The sequence below is a fragment of the Pseudophryne corroboree genome, chromosome 9, assembly GCF_028390025.1.
Source record: "Pseudophryne corroboree isolate aPseCor3 chromosome 9, aPseCor3.hap2, whole genome shotgun sequence".
Taxonomy (NCBI): domain Eukaryota; kingdom Metazoa; phylum Chordata; class Amphibia; order Anura; family Myobatrachidae; genus Pseudophryne; species Pseudophryne corroboree.
Window position 1 is genome coordinate 197,041,608 of NC_086452.1, and position 16,381 is coordinate 197,057,988.

A 16,381-nucleotide genomic window follows, 5' to 3' on the forward strand; every position below is an offset into this window, starting at 1 on the left:
TACTTAAGTGTCCTGTTGGAAGCACAGCACTGGCAATCAGAGGAGGATTTGCCCCAGCAGTCCCAGGCACAGCACAGCTCTATCAGTGATGGCTGCTGGCCGGGAGTGAAGGAGAAGAAAGCAGCTCCAGGGCGGGAACATTTGTAGAAATGGCGCCCTGGGGCTGGGGGGAGGGGCCACAGGTCCGACCTGCTCCCCCTGCTGGCATCCCCACCGGGCGCTGCGGGCAGTTAAAAATGGGGTTTATGTACAGTAAAATCCCCCCAGACATGTGCCCATTAAGTGTCCCTGGTGGCTAGTGGCCCAGTAATCAGTGTCCACGCCAGCGCACGCGCGGCCCGCCTCCTACGGCCGTATTGGATCGTGGTAAAGTGCGGGCACAGAAGCCCCTTACCTCCCCTGTTCCTGCGGCCCCATGATCCGGGAGGACGGCGGCGTGTGTGTGACTCACGATTTGAAGGAATCGGCGCCTCCGCTGCAGTGACCCGGCAACCAGGGCACGGGAGTATACAGCGCCGCTGGGGGTGACGGAGCTGCAAACAGGAAAGTTTATGAGACTTTGCCTGCTGCAACCCTTTGTAGTCTGACAAAAGAATCTTCAGTGCTTTCTTTCAATTTAAGCAATGAATAGGCGGCCTAATGCAGCCCTCCTGTTAAGTGCCTGCTTACTGCATGGCACCAACTTACAAACTGAGCTCCTGTGCATGGAGACGGGGTTATAGAGGAGGCGGCGCTGTGCATCATGGGAACAGTGAAAAGCTTTAAGCCTGTTGGTGCCTCGGATCAAGATCCTACTCTACACTCCGATGTTAATCCTTGTGGAGCCCAGTGTACCCCGCAGCAGAAATTACACAATTTTGCACAATGTATATATTATTGGAACATGGGTAACTTAATAATGATACGTATTGATCACAGTGGGTAAATATACCAAAGAGCAAAGCTCAGTGCTCACAGTATAATCACATTAGAATAACAGTAAGGTCATATAGCAGGCATCTGCTTTTGATGCACAAGTAAACCTGTCTGTTATCAGCTCTATGTGTCCAGATAATCACGGATAAATAAAAGTATATATTTGGTTCAGAATATAAGCCTCCCACAATATTTCTTCTTATGCTAATGATCTCACTATAGGTAAAGTTACTGTAAGTAAAATTGTGGCCAACATGATATGGGACACATTGGTATATCTAACAATATAGATAACTATTTCAAATCGATCACATATCATACATGCTTTACCTTAACTCTATCAGATTCCCACAGAAGTTGTTCTAAGAAACAAGCAATTTCAGTGTTTGATGTATGGCCCTTTTAAATGACTGACCTGAACAGTGTAATACACGCATAAAATGTGACTGAACTGGGTTGTTTCGAAAACAAAATTGCTGGTTCTTACCAGAGGCACTTCTGAAGTATCTGAGCTGTAAAGGCGGCTGGGTCACAAAATGAGGCTGTGGGTCGCATGTTGTTACTAGTAAAAAACGGTTGTTTGAGGTCAGCTGTCTAAAACTTGTCTAGAGGAAAACAATAAAAAAGACATTGCAGATGTCAAAAGACAGCAACACTATAGATTACAGCCAAACACATACAGGGCACACACAGGACATACACACCAGAACAGGGCACTCACCAGGCTTCTAGATAAATAGTAACAGAAAATTATTCCAATTTAGTGCGTAATAATAGTCAACGTTTCTATCCCTTCAGGGATTCTAATCATGACAAGTGAACAAATCCCAGAGATACACAGGGATGAGGTGCAGAAGTAAGTTTAAGAGAAACAAGTAGTAATAGTTTCAAAATGGAGAGGTTATTCCCAAAGCTATAAAGCAGGCTTGTCCAACCCGCGGCCCACGGGCCGCATTCGGCCCAGGTCGGCTAGTAATGCGGCCCAGTGCAATTTTTTATTTTTTAAGAAATTCTAAAGCAGGCTTGTCCAACCCGCGGCCCAGGTCGGCTAGTAATGCGGCCCAGTGCAATTTTTAATTTTTTAAGAAATTCTAAAGTTTCAAGTTACACTGCCGGCGCTTGAGGCCGGGGCACATCACAACGGTGACGCCAGCGCGCTTCACCCGCCCCATCCATTTTTATTTTTTTTGCAGAGTACGGACACCACATGTGAAGCTGAGCTGGCCCCAGCAGGCTGTCAGCACATCCTGATTGGATTGCTGCCGCTGGGACCAGCACCAGCTCACGCTCTCTCCGCTGTCAGTCACAGTGTAGCCCTCCTCCGCTGCATAGCGGCACACGTGACTGAGCAGCACGAGAGTAGAGGAGCCCAGCAGAGAAATTGGTTCTACAAGAACTTGTAAGTGAGCCGGGGGGGGGGGGGGGGGTCTGAAGTTCGTGGCCGCGCCGCTGTACAGTGTCCGGGGGGGGGGGGGGGGAAATCGGGATCTGAAGTCCGTGGCCACGGCCCGCGCCGCTGCACAGTGTCCCGGGGGGGGGGGGGGGGGGAGAGAGGAGGTCTGAACCGCTGTACAGTGTCGGGGGAAGGGAGGGTCTGGTCTGAAGTCCAGCGCCACGCAGCAATACAGTGTCCGGGGGGATTCTTGGGAGCTGGGATGGACTTGATGTCCAGCGCTGCAACAGTAAAATGAGGCCGGCGGTGTCTAAACTCCACAGTACAGATTGGTTCGGGGGGAGGGGGTAACGAGGATGAAGTCAGGTGCCACTGCAGTACAATGTGTCCGGGAGGGAGGGGGGGGGGGGGGGTTTGGGGTCCGCTGTCAGTCACAGTGTAGCCCTCCTCTACTGCATAGTGGCACACGTGGCAGCAGCACAGAGCTCAGCCCAGCGGGAGAAATTTGTGGGCCCTTGAAGAAGCACAGTGTGGAGGGGGGGGGGGGGGGGAGAGAGGAGGAGGAGAGAACTACAGTGTGCGTGGGGGGGGGGGGGGAATGCATTGGTGGCTGAGAAACAATGTCAAACATCTCACTAACTTCATTTCCAAGTAAGTTTAATATGTTAACTATGTTTTCTATGGTTTTTTGGGATGATCAGGTATCGTTACTGTTATTTTATTTTATGTGCGGCCCAAACCAAATTTTCATCTTCTAATGTGGCCCAGGGAAGGTGAAAGGTTGGACACCCCTGCTATAAAGCATGGAGCTAAATCTAAATAGGTTGCTCTATCCAGTGTGTACGTTCAGCGGAAGGAGTCACTTGGCACAGTAAGAATAACCTGACGTAATACGTAGGCAGCCACTTCACATTGCAGTATGATTTATACCAAGGGCAGAACTTTGAATATGCTCACTATTGATGATGTTATTATTATTAGTAATAGTAGTATTTACATAGGGGCTGCACATTTAGAAGCTCATGATACAAGTAAATGACATAAACAGGGGATCCTGACCAAGGGAAATTACACTCTAGGAGCATACATGAAGCAGAAAATAACTGTAGCTGTTGGTGTGGATACCTGTCCATGTACAGAGGCAGTGTGCTAGTTCCTGGCTCAGGCAGCCCTCAGTCCTGTACACACGACCCAGACTGGAGCAGCACCAGCCACTGAGTGATAGGCATGTGTAAAGCAACATAACATGCAGCTGATCTTACCAGACGACCTAATGACCGGCTGCAGCTCCTCAGCGCTCTCACAGCCGCCATCTTACCCGGAAGAGGTCGGGCTGCCAATCATGTCAATGAGTTGCTGTTAGCGGCCAATTGCAAGAATGCAGAAGGAACAATGTGTCAGTCCAAGGAGAAGGGGGAGGGAGGGGGGTGTGCGGGGCTAGCAACCAATCACTGCCGTAATAATTCACTGCCTGGGCTTCAATGTAAGGGGCGGTGCCTTATCTAGAACACGCCTCTGTGATTTGAATCTGAAACGCGTGTATAAACTTTTTGACACAGCTGAGCTTCCATAACCAGGAAGTACTGTGCGTTCCAGATATGTGTGTGCGTTCCAACTGCACTGGCCGCTAGGAGGAAGTTTGTGAACTAATGAGGCCGGCAGTTTCTTTATTCATCAGAGCTTAAGCTTAGCTTCCTACTGGCAACGCTGTACAGGACAGACTAGTGCATCCCCATACTCACAGCCAGGCTCAGCTTACCACGAGGTATGATGTTATATTTATGTGCACTTTATTTATATCTCTGCAGTTTGTCTGTGGCACTCTTGCATCATGCTCTGGCCACATGCTGTATATGAGCCACGATTTGCTTCACCAACATAAAGGTCTCAGTACAAGGTTATGTCTATGATGTGTAAAGCGTTTTTTTGCATGCATCAGATATTGTGTCATGAAGATAATACCTGTGTGTGTGTATATATATATATATATTCCTAGGGTTTCATTGTTCTATAGCTTAGACATATTCTCCTAGTACATTGCATGTCATATATTGGGGGCTGTGGGCATTTGTGTGCTATATTATTTTATTTTCTCCTTATCTGCAGTAAAGGTGCTCTCTGCAGTGCAGTCTATCACAGGCCTGGCAGCTATATAAGTACAGAGCAGCGCATACCCTTCCGGCACCTGCGTTTGTTACAGCATTTTGCTGAGCTTCTGCAGTCAGGACTAAGCTGTGATTACAGCATTTCAATAATAAATGTAATAAAACTTGAAGTGTGAGAAATAATTTTAGAACTGTAAGCAGACCGGTGTCATGTCACGTCACCTGTTATTCTCCAGTTGTGTCGTTACAAGCCCTGTCACGCCTGGGATAATGAAGCGATAATTAGTAATTATGCTAACATTCTGAATATCAACATGGTTGAAATGTCGACAGTGAAAAATATTGTCATTGTGAATGTCGACTGGCCCAATGTTGACAGTACATGTTAGGGATAGGGTTTAAATACTGTAAAAAAGGCTTTGTCGACATGATTGACATGAAGTCCATTGCGAAATTCTGATTGTCAACATTCAGACCATGTTGATATTCTTATTTTGGATATTCTGAATGTTGACGTTTTGTGCCACGTGCCGAGGCTTGTAGTTCCACAATAAGTGGACCAGGTGGGGGTTAGAGAGGAATCCTGTTTGGAAGTATAAATATCCACAAGAGTAAGTACGTTATTTGTTTTATCATTGAGAAGTGCTAAGGCAGTGGTGGCCAACGCGTGGCTCTTTCTTCTCACTGATGTGGCTCCTGACAGTCTGCACTCTACACACTTTGACACACGGCCGGCTCCCACCTTGCAGTGCTGCTGGGTGTGGAGGCAGGAGCGCCACGCCGGCACTACATCATGGCCACGTTTCCTGCCCTGTCTAGGACTCCTGCCATTGCCATGAAGAAGCAGCACCTGTCTGGCCTCACTGTGCGCCGGCTCACTGTCATGCTACAAGTGACCGGAGAGGGGAGAGATGGAGGGTGAGGATGCTAGAAGACACGAGTGCAGGGGGGGCAGGCTGAGAGGCAGAGGGAAGGGGGAACAGGCAGAGAGGCACAGAGTGAAGGGAGAGCCAGCTGAGAGGCACAGTGTGAAGGGGGGCAGGCTGAGAGCCATAGGGAAGGGGGAACAGGCAGAGAGGCACAGTGTGAAGGGGGCCAGGCTGAGAGACACAAAATAAATGGGAGGCAGTCTGAGAGGCACAGAGTGAAGGAGGGCAGGCTGAGAGGCACAGAGTGAAGGAGGGCAGGCTGAGAGACACAGAGTGAAGGGGGGAGTCTGTGTTGTTTCAGTGTATTATATGTGGATCTTTATTGTTTCAGTGTTTCTCGCCCCCCAGTGTGACTAAAAATGGGGGTGTGACACATGGTCATGCTCCTACAAATGTCTTGCCAAAGGCGGGTGCAAAACAATGGGGTGTGGCCTTGTGCCAGTTGGGCCACGCCCCACTTTTTGCACGCGCACCTTTGGTGTGAGCAAATACCGGCTCTTTGAGTTGACTACAGATATTTTTGCGCTCTTTCCCTATGACTAGTTGGCCACCCCTGTGCTGAGGACTGTCCTGAGAAAGGCATTTTGGGACAACTGGGGGAAGGGAAACAGAATGCATGGGACTCCAAACTGGCTTTGTTTGACACCTATTGATGTCTACTAATTGACATTGAGAATGGGAAGAGTTGCCACTTTGATTACTCTAGTAAACATGTTTTGGGAACAGCGCCTTGAGTCCTATTGGAGAAAGAGCACTATATAAATAAAATTATTATAACATATTGTAGCATCTGCACACCTGGCTTGACCGTTTGTTCAATAAATCTTAATCTGGGCATTTCCAACATAGTTGTCAAATTAGCCGCAATGATATCGTGGGAGCGAGTAATCATGGCAGCGGCCGCACTTTACAGCGGCAGAAACTTGCTCAAAAGTGCCCACTGCCTGTAGGGTAGCGAGCAATTGTGTGTGAATTCAGGTCAAAATCCAGTCTGTGAAGGGTGCAAGATCTGGTGCCACTGCCGGCGTTTAAACGCAGAGACAACGGCACTCTGCACCCTTCACAGCTAATTGGATGGATTTACCCCATAAACTCCATTCCTATGGGAACATGGTGAAAATAGGTGCAATACATGTGCCGTGTGTACATTTAATCGATCACTCAAAGCTTTGTATATGTACATGTCGGATCATGCAGCTGCATTGTGTGATCAGATTAGATTTGTTGCAAATCAATAGCTGCAAAGTGACCTCTCTTTTTACTGTTTGCAGGCAGCACTCCTGGGGCATAAGTGAGGCAGCTATAAAAATGGCAGAAGAAGCAGAAGCAATAGATGTTGATGGTAGCATCATGGAGGGGGTGAGTGACCACCAGATATTTGTTATTTACATGTGTGGGGGCAAAATGTGTAACAATTAATCTGTGGTAACATCAATTAAGTTGGCAGGTTGTGGGGCAATATTTGGTTGGTAACAAAATGTTGGTTTATCTGAGACTGATTTAGGGGGTTATTCAGGTTTGTTAGCAAACCAAAAAAGCACGCTAATGGGCAAAACCATGTTAAACTACGGGTGGGCAAGACGCAACATGTGCAGAGAGATTTAGATTTGGGTGGGTTATATTGTTTCTGAACAGGGTAAATACTGACTGCTTTATTTCTACACTGCAATTTGGGTAGCAAATCTAACTCTCTCGGAACGTTACATCTGCACCACCTGCTGTGCAACATGGTTTTGCCAATTAGAGTGGTTTTTTTTGTTTGCTAACAAACCTGAAAAAGGCCCTTTAATTTTTATTCTGTTTGTATCTATTTGGTTTTGAGCAAAAAAATACCAAAACTTACATTTACGTGGAAACTTAAAAATATTGTCTTGGTACATGGGGATGGAATATAGGGGGTAATTCAGAGTTGATTGCTCGCTGCCGATTTTCGCAGCGCAGAGATCAGGTGGATATGGATTCCAAGAAAACCCTGCAGGTGCTTCCTTTCAAGGGAGACATTCTCTTTGGAGAAGACCTCAATAAGATTTTGGCTGATCTGGCTACTGCTAAAACAGCTTGCCTACCTAGTACGGCTCCTTCCACGCAGAAGGCTAAAAGTACTTTCCCTCTGCCCTTTCGTCCTCCAGGTAAAGCAAAAGGTCGGACGTACCCAAAGCAAGCTCGTGCTTCCAGAGCTGCCAAGCCCAGACCGAAACGAGCCTGGGATGTCCGTCAGCCTGCTTCCAAAACTGACAAGCCTGCTGCATGACGGGACGGGCCTACCTCTGGGGGATCCCAGGGTGGGGGGTCGACTTCTAGGTTTTCCAAGGAATGGTTGAAGACCACTTCAGATACCTGGGTAAGGGAAGTCGTCACTCGAGGTTACGCCGTACCCTTCAAGAATTGTCCCCCTCATCGATTTTGCCTGACAGATGTGCCTCTGGACCCGGCAAAAGCAAACACTTTGCACTCAGTGGTACATTCCCTCCTGGCCACAGGAGTGGTAGTACAGGTGCCTCTAGCTCAGAGAGGCAAGGGGTACTATTCACTGCTGTTTCTAGTCCGGAAATCGAAAGGGTTCTCACGGCCCATTCTCAATCCGAAGTCCTTGAACAAGCATGTGCGCGGGTCTCCAAGTTTCGTATGGAAACTCTGCGCTCTATTGTTCTGGCCTTGGAACCTGGGGACTTTATGGTCTCTCTGGACATACAGCATGCCTACCTGCATATTCTTATTGCAGTGTCTCATCAGCAGTACCTCAGGTTTGCGGTGGGCAACCTTCATTACCAATTTCGGGAGTTACCCTTTGGTTTGACAACGGCTCTCCGAGTTTTCACCAAAGTTATGGCGGTCATGACGGCTACACTCCGCAGTCAAGGGGTCAGGATCCTACCGTACTTGGATGATTTGTTGATCCTGGCAAATTCCCTAGAACTTCTCCTGTGTCATCTCGATCTGACGGTCCAGTGCATGAAAGCCCATGGGTGGCTGATCAACTGGAAGAAATCCTCCCTGGTTCCTGCTCGGAGCATGTTACATCTGGGAGCGTTATTGGACACTCACGACCAACGGTTGTTCTTGTCTCAGGAGAAAGTCCTGAAGCTTCAGGACAGGATTTGATGCTTCCTATATCGTCCGCAAGTGTCGATTATATTCGGCAATGCAAGTGCTAGGTCTCATGGTGTCTGCTTTCGACATGGTGGCGTATGCTCAATTTCATTCTCTCCCTCTGCAGAAGTTGATTCTGACCAAGTGGGACGGCCTGCCTCACCGGATCAGTTTTCACATGATCTCCCTGTCTCCGGAGGTCCGCCTGTCACTGAGCTGGTGGCTTCAGGACCAACGATTGAGCAGGGGCTGTCCCTTCTGGATATCCAACTGGGTCCTTCTGACAACGGATGCCAGTCTGAGAGGTTGGGGTGTGGTGCTGGAACAACACTCTCTTCAGTGGACCAAGGAGGAGTCTCTACTCCCAATAAATATTCTAGAACGGCGGGCAGTGTTCAATGCGTTGACAATGGCCTGACATCTAATACAGAACAGACCTGTTCAAGTACAGTCGGACAACGCCACTACGGTGGCGTACATAAATCATCAAGGCGGCACTTGAAGCCGCATGGCAATGAGGGAAGTATCACGGATTCTGCCGGCCATATCAGCTGTGTTCATTCTGGGTGTTCTGAACTGGGAAGCGGACTATCTTAGTCGTCAGGACGTACACACCGGAGAGTGGAACCTCCATCCGGAGGTGTTTCAACTTCTCGTGGACACGTGGGGCCTTCCAGATGTGGATCTGATGGCGTCTCGACACAATCACAAGGTTTCGGTCTTCGGAGCAAGGACAAGGGATCCTCAAGCAGCGTTCGTGGACGCTCTGGCAATTCCATGGAACTTTCGGCTGCCGTATGTGTTCCCTCCGGTGTCACTCCTGCCCAGAGTAATACGGAAGTTGAAGCAAGAAGGAGGCGGCCATGTTATTTACCCAAGGTGGTGTCTTCCTTCTACCTTAACCAGGAGATTGTGGTTCCGGCCTTTAATTCTCCTGGGTTGTCTACCAAAGAGCGGTCTTTGGATGTGATACGGGCTCTCCATATCTATGTGAAGAGAACGTCCTCCACCAGGAAATCTGATTCTCTTTTTGTACTGTTTGGTTTTCACAAACGTGGCTGGCCTGCTCACAAGCAGACCTTGGCCAGATGGATTAGAATGGTGATTGCACATGCTTATGTACAGGTTGGTCGTCCGGTTCCTGCTACTATTAAAGCCCATTCTACTCGGTTGGTTGGACCTTCTTGGGCGGCCCACCGTGGTGCGACCCTTGAACAATTGTGCAAGGCGGCTACGTGGTCCTCAGGGAACACGTTCATTAGGTTCTATGCCTTCGATCCTTCCGCCTCCCAGGATGCTTCGTTTGGACGCCGGGTTCTTGTGCCCGCTACAGTGCGTCCCCTCCCATAATGAACTGCTTTAGGACATCACCGATGTTAATCCTTGTAGAGCCCAGTGTACCCTGCAGCAGAAAACGAGGTTTATGGTAAGAACTTACCGTTGTTAAATCTCTTTCTGCGAGGTACACTGGGCACCACAAGGCGACCACCCTGACGCACTTCGCTTCTTTGGGTTGGTTTGGCATAGCCGCTGACACTCTCTCCTGTGGTGAGTGTGTGGTGTATTTGGCTACGTGCGATTGTCGTCTCTGGTACCTGTTACTGCATTGGGCTGGTTAATGAAACTGAGCTCCTGTGCACGGAGGCGTGGTTATAGAGGAGACAGCGCTGTGCATCTTGGTAACAATTAAAGCTTTGAGCCTGTTGGTGCCTCGGTTCAAGATCCTACTCTACACCCCGATGTTAATCCTTGTGGAGCCCAGTGTACCTCGCAGAAAGAGATTTAACAACGGTAAGTTCTTACCATGAATCTCGTTTTTAATTACATACCGGTAAATCCTTTTCTCGTAGTCCATAAGGGATATTGGGGGAAACTAGTATGATGGGGTATAGATGGGGTCCAACGGAGCCAGTGCACTTTAAATTTTATTCAACTGGGTGTGCTGGCTTCTCCCCTCTATGCCCCCTCCCACAAGCCGTTATAGGTAAAATGTGCCCGAAGGAGAAAGGACATATATGAGAGAAGGAATAATACAACAAAGGGTGGTGAGATTCACACACCAGCACACCACTAACATATAGCAACGGCTGGTAACAGCAACAGCTGAACAGGTAACTATAGAACAAGAACCTGCAGAAAAGTCAACGCACTGAGGTGGGCGCCCAATATCCCTTATGGACTACGAGAAAATGATTTACCGGTAGGTAATTAAAATCCTATTTTCTCTAGCATCCATAAGGGATATTGGGGGAAACTAGTACGATGTGGATGTCCCTAAGCTTCTGGAATGGGTGGAGACTGCTGCAGCACCGCCTGCCCAAACTGGGTATCCTCTTTGGCTAGGGTATCAAACTTGTAGAATTTCACAAAATTGTTCCTCCCCGACCAGGTAGCAGCTTGGCATAGTTGCAAGGCTGAGACTCCACAGGCAGCTGCCCAGGAAGAGCCTACTGATCTTGTAGAGTGAGCCTTTAGAGACTTATGAACAGGTAAGGCTGCCGACACATAGGCCTGTTGGATACTAAACCTAATCCAACGAGCAATGGGCTGCTTTGAAGCAGGGCAACCCTTCTTCTGCGCATCATAGAGCACAAACAATGTACGCTTGACATAGATCTTCAAGGACACGCACAGCATCCAATGCCTCCGGAGGAGCAGAAGTGTCAAATCTGGACGGAACCACGATAGGTTGATTCAGATGAAACGCGGAGACAACCTTCAGCAGGAACTGCTGCCTAGTCCAGAGCTCCACTCTGTCCTCGTAAAAGACCAAGTAGGGACTTTTACATGTTAAGGCCCCTAATTCTGAAACACGTCGAGCAGAAGCCAGGGCCAGTAACCTCACCGTCTTCCAAGTGAGGTACTTGTCTTCTACCGTCATCAGAGGTTCAAATCAGGAAAACTGTAGAAATTTCAACACTTCATCCAAATCCCAGGGAGCCGCAGGCAGGCGGCACAAAGGGAGGTTGTATGTGGAGTATCCCTTGCAAGAAGGTCTGAACTTCTGGCAACACTGCCAGTTTCTTTTGAAAGAAAATGGAGATCTGAAATCTGGACCTTAATGGAACCCAGACGTAAGCCCTTATCCACACCAGCCTGCAGAAAACGAAGGAAACGTCCCAAGTGAAACTCTGCAGGCAGATACGAGCGTTCCTCGCACCAAGAGACATATCTCCTCCAGATATGATGATAGTGTTTTGACGTCACCGGTTTCCTGGCCTGAACCGTGGTTGCAATAACCTTTTTGGAAAGGCCCTTGTGAGCTAGGATGTTCCGCTCAACCTCCATGCCGTCAAACGAAGACGCCGTAAGTCCGGGTAGACAAACGGTCCTTGCTGAAGAAAATGGCTTCTGAGAGGTAAAGGCCAAGGGTCTTGGACGGACATGTCCAGAAGATCCGCGTACCACACCCTCTGAGGCCAATACAGGGCAATCAGAATTGCCTAGACACCTTGATTCCTGATTCGCTTTAGCACTCTTGGGAGCAATGGGATCGGAGGAAACTGGTAGACCAGCCAGTACGGCCAAGGCAACGCCAGTGCGTTCATTGCCCTCGCCTGAGGGTCCCTGGTCCACGAGCAATACCAGGGAAGTTTCTTGTTGAGACAAGAAGCCATCATGTCTATTTGTGGGCAACCCCACCGGTCGATGATCTGCTGGAACACCAGATGGTGGAGTCCCCACTCCCCCAGGTGGAGATCGTGACTATTCAGGAAGTCCACCTCCCAGTTGTCCACACCCGGAATGAAAATTGCTGACATGGCTCTTGCATTTCTTTCTGCTCAGAGGAGTATCTTTGACACCTCTCGCATGTAGGCTCTGATTTTTGTCCGTCCTTGTCGATTGATATAAGCCACCGCCGTGGCGTTGTCCGACTGTACCTGGATCTCGTGATCCTGGAGTAGAGGAGAGGCCTGAAGTAGAGCATTGTAGATTGCTCGAAGTTCCAGAATGTTGATTGGAAGGAGGCATTCGTGGGCTGACCACCTTCCCTGGAACTACTCCCCTTGGGTGACAGCTCCCCATCCTCTCAGACTCGCATCCGTTGTGAGGAGGGTCCAAGCCTGAAACCCGAAACTCCTGCCCTCCAGGAGATTCTAGGACTGTAGCCACCACAGGATGGGAAATCCTGGCCTGAGGTGACAGCCGAATCATCCGGTGCATCTGGAGATGTGATCCGGACCACTTGCTCAGGAGATCCAACTAAAACATTCCTCGCATGGAACCTCCCATACTGGATTGCCTCGTAGGAGGCAATGATCTTTCCCAACAATCTTATGCAGAGATGTACTGACACCCGAGTAGGTCGGAGCACCATACGGACCATCTCCTGAAGTTTTGTCGCTTTGTCCTCTGGTAGAAACACCTTCTGTGCCACAGTATCCAGCCACATCCCCAGAAACCAGAGCATCTGAGTTAGCTCCAGGTCGTATTTTTGTAAGTTAAGGATCCACCCATGGTCGGACAGAAGACGGATGGTGCGGTCGATATGGAGCAACAAAAGCTCCCTGGATCTTGCCTTTATCAGTAGATTGTCTAAATAAGGCACCACATTGATCCCTTGGATCTGTAGTTGAAGCATCCTCTCCACCATCACCTTCGTGAATACCATCAGTGAATACTGTGGACAGGCTGAAGGGCAGTGCTTGGAATTGGAAGTGATCATCCAGCAGGGCAAACCGCACGAAAGCCTGATGAGGAAGCCAAATCGGAATATGGAGATAGGTGTCATTGATATCCAAGGAGACCAGAAATTCCCGATCCTCCAGGCCCGCAATCACTGCTCGCAGGGATTCCATTTTGAACTTGAACACCCTTAAATAAGGATTCAAGGATTTCAGATTCAGAATGGGTCTGACCGAACCGTCCTGCTTCGGCACCACAAACCGGTTTCAGTGAAACCCCTTGCCGCGTTGCGGTAGTGGCACTGGAACAATAACGTGGGACTGGAGCAATTTTCGGATAGCCTGTTGCAACGTAACTTGCATATCCGCCAAAGCTGGTAAGCTTGATTTGAAAGATCGTTGGGGGTGAGTACTGTTGAACTCCAGCTTGTAGCCTTGAGAAACGAGTTCCCGGACCCAGGCATCCTGGCAGGAGGTCTCCCAGACACAGCTGAAGTGACACAGTCGAGCTCCCACCTCGAGATCCCCTTGGGGTGGGTGGGCACCGTTATGCTGAGACTTTAGTGGAAGCAGAACTGGTGGACTGTTCCTGAGGACTGGTACTTGCAGGTTTTCTGGACTTACCTCTGATACCTCTAGCCGCATTGGAGGCACCTCTGGCCTTTGATCGAAATGTGCGAGACCGAAAGGACTGGATAGACTGTCCCGGATAGGAATGTGTCGCCGGCCGAGCCCCAGTGAGACTGTCAGCTCTGTAATCACAATAACACTAATAAATGCAGTCCTAAATAGGCTCAGAATAGTGTACACAAGCAGCTCTCCCCCTTAGCTACACCCTGTACCAGCTTCCAGTTGTCTGTGAGCAGGAAGCGCTGAGTGTGTCCTGCTGAGAGCTGCTGTAAGCAGAGGAAGGTGACAAAACGCTGCTGGTCCCGCTCTGAGGAAGCTCCGCCCCCTCCAATGAGTATACATATACATTTTATTTATACTGGCAACGTCTCCAAGTAAGCTTAAAACCTCACACAAGTGCTTAGTTAAGCATTTTTGTGCCAATGTACTCACTAGGGATACTAGCTGGACCCCCCAGGGAGGGTCCTGTACGCCGCGCCTGTGGTCAGCCGCACTTTGAACCAGGGACCCCCCTAGCGGGGTCACCAGAGTGTACTCGCCACCGATGTCACCTTCAGGCTAATGTTAGGGGCGTGCGGCGTGCGTTGACAGCCAAGGCGCAGTGCCCTGCTGAACGAACAGCCCCTCAGGACGGTGGTCCAGCAGCGGGGAAGTGTCTCTGCACCTCGCAAGGCCGGTGACCCCCCCCTCCCCCGGCACAGGTATGCTGTTGCCCAGACAGCATACCAAAAAAAAAAAAAAAGTTTTAAATTAAATTGAAGGAAACTCTCTGGAGTTGCAGAGTGTGCATCCTCTACTGAGGGCACTTTTTTTTTTCTAAACTGCCTGTGGGAGGGGGCATAGAGAGGAGGAGGCAGCACACCCAGTTGAAGAAATTTTAAAATGCACTGGCTCCTTTGGACCCCATCGTACTAGTTTCCCCAAATATACTTTATGGATGCTAGAGAAAGAGTTTACTGTTTCCAGAATATATTGTACGAGTATTCTGTTATATCATCCGGTCACTGACCGTGAGATAGATGTGTGTGTGTGTGTGTATATATATATATATATATATATATATATATATATATATATATATAGTGCGTGCTATATAGATAGACAAGGCACTCCAAAAAGCTTAGCTGTGACAAACGCCGGTGCCCCCGTAGAGCAAAGCAGTCATATAGGAAAAAGACGTGGCACTCACGACAAACTTCAGTAATCACAAACACAACGATAATTTGTAGCAGAGCAACGTTTCAGTAGCACCCCACTGTTGTCAGGCTTTATAAAGCCCGACGACAGTGGGGTGCCACTGAAACATTGCTCTGCTACAAATCATCATTGTGATTTTTATATATATATATAATAATCCATATATCCAGTGCAGCTTTATTGTGATAATAATTTCTGCATTGACTGTGTGCCTGTATCTGCTGTGTGGTTTCACTCTGTGTTTCCCAGATATAACTGTCACTATATTCTGCACCCTACAAGTTATACATAAAATACGTAATCGCGCTAAAATGGGATTTAAGAGCAGCTCTATTAAAAATTATACAATGTGGAATAGAAGTAATGAGCGCTTGATATGTATGTATGTGTATATGCGCAAAACCTGTGGAAAAATAAAAAGTTAATAAAATGTTTACAGCCCTTTTAGGACTTTTTAAGGATCGGGTTCCAATTAAGCCAAAAGATACGGATTAATATGATTCCTGTCTAACCCTATCTAAATACCTGTCAGTCCGTTTTGGTGATAGCATAGCTTCCACACCAGCGTGTGGTGGAATTCCTTGCTCCTGTGTTCTTGCAGAACGATGATTACGGCACCTGTAGCTTGATGAAAAATACGGTGCCCGCTCTCCACTGTTGAACTGTATTAGCGGCTGACGGCTATAATTAACGGCTGGTGGCTGTGATTAGCAGCTGACGGCCGGCTGGTTCCCCGTCTGTGTCACGTTTAGTGTTCCAGTTTAGTGCACAGCATTAGGTCCTTAAAGCATAAAACCAACGCGTTTCAGGCATAAGCCCTTCATCTAGGATAAATGGTGGACATCCTCCAACCCTTTTTATAGGTTAAAACTTTATTGAAAAAACGGAAGTTCACAGTTAAAAACGGCAGTTGCCATGTGTCCTAATTTTGTATTAGGAACAAAGAGGTCTGTCCATGATGTTTTTGGATTTTTCCTTTGATATTTATATGGTTTTGCGCAATTCTAATAATGTAGTATGTATATGTTAAAATATGCTGTTTACCTATATTAATTTATAAAAAAGCATTTAGTTCTATATCAATATTTAACCCCTTAGGTGTTAGCGTATCCATAAGATAAATCCATTTTGTTTCAGTCTGTTTTAAAGTTTGTGATATGTCACCTCCTCTCCAATTATTTTCCACCCTTCGTATACCCATAAATTTCAGTTTTGATGCATCTTTATTATGGCAATCTAAAAAATGCTTAGACACACTATGAGTTTCCAAGCCTTTTTTAATATTTAATATATGCTCAGATATACGAATCCTTAGTTTCCTCTTAGTCTGTCCAATATATTGATGTCCACAGGGATACTCCAACATATATATTATTCTCTCGGTGTCACAAGTGATTCTACTTTTCACATTAAATTCTCTTTTTGTAGTGCTAGACTTAAATGTTTTTACAGGCTGTACTGATGTTTGTTTTGTTGTTTTACATGCAACACATTTGA

The 16,381-nt window shown here is 47.9% G+C and overlaps 2 protein-coding genes across 3 annotated transcripts in view; one reads left to right on the forward strand and one right to left on the reverse strand.

Moving 5' to 3' along the window:
• Positions 1-3,699, reverse strand: part of DBT (dihydrolipoamide branched chain transacylase E2) — an 83,349-nt gene extending 79,650 nt beyond the window's left edge. The window contains exons 1-2 of the mRNA XM_063940072.1: positions 3,571-3,699; positions 1,403-1,520 (exon numbers count right to left, since the gene is read on the reverse strand). Of these exons, the coding sequence (XP_063796142.1) occupies positions 1,403-1,520; positions 3,571-3,621 (169 nt within the window). The 5' untranslated portion in view covers positions 3,622-3,699. The remainder of the gene's footprint in view (positions 1-1,402; positions 1,521-3,570) is intronic.
• A 134-nt stretch (positions 3,700-3,833) lies between these two features.
• Positions 3,834-16,381, forward strand: part of RTCA (RNA 3'-terminal phosphate cyclase) — a 60,325-nt gene continuing 47,777 nt past the window's right edge. Inside the window, exons 1-2 of one of the 2 annotated variants that reach the window (XM_063940073.1) lie at positions 3,834-4,073; positions 6,614-6,701. In XM_063940073.1, the coding sequence (XP_063796143.1) occupies positions 6,651-6,701 (51 nt within the window). In that variant the 5' untranslated portion in view covers positions 3,834-4,073; positions 6,614-6,650. Of the gene's footprint in view, positions 4,074-4,124; positions 4,193-6,613; positions 6,702-16,381 lie in introns of those variants that run through there. The other variant, XM_063940074.1, reaches the window with a different exon arrangement.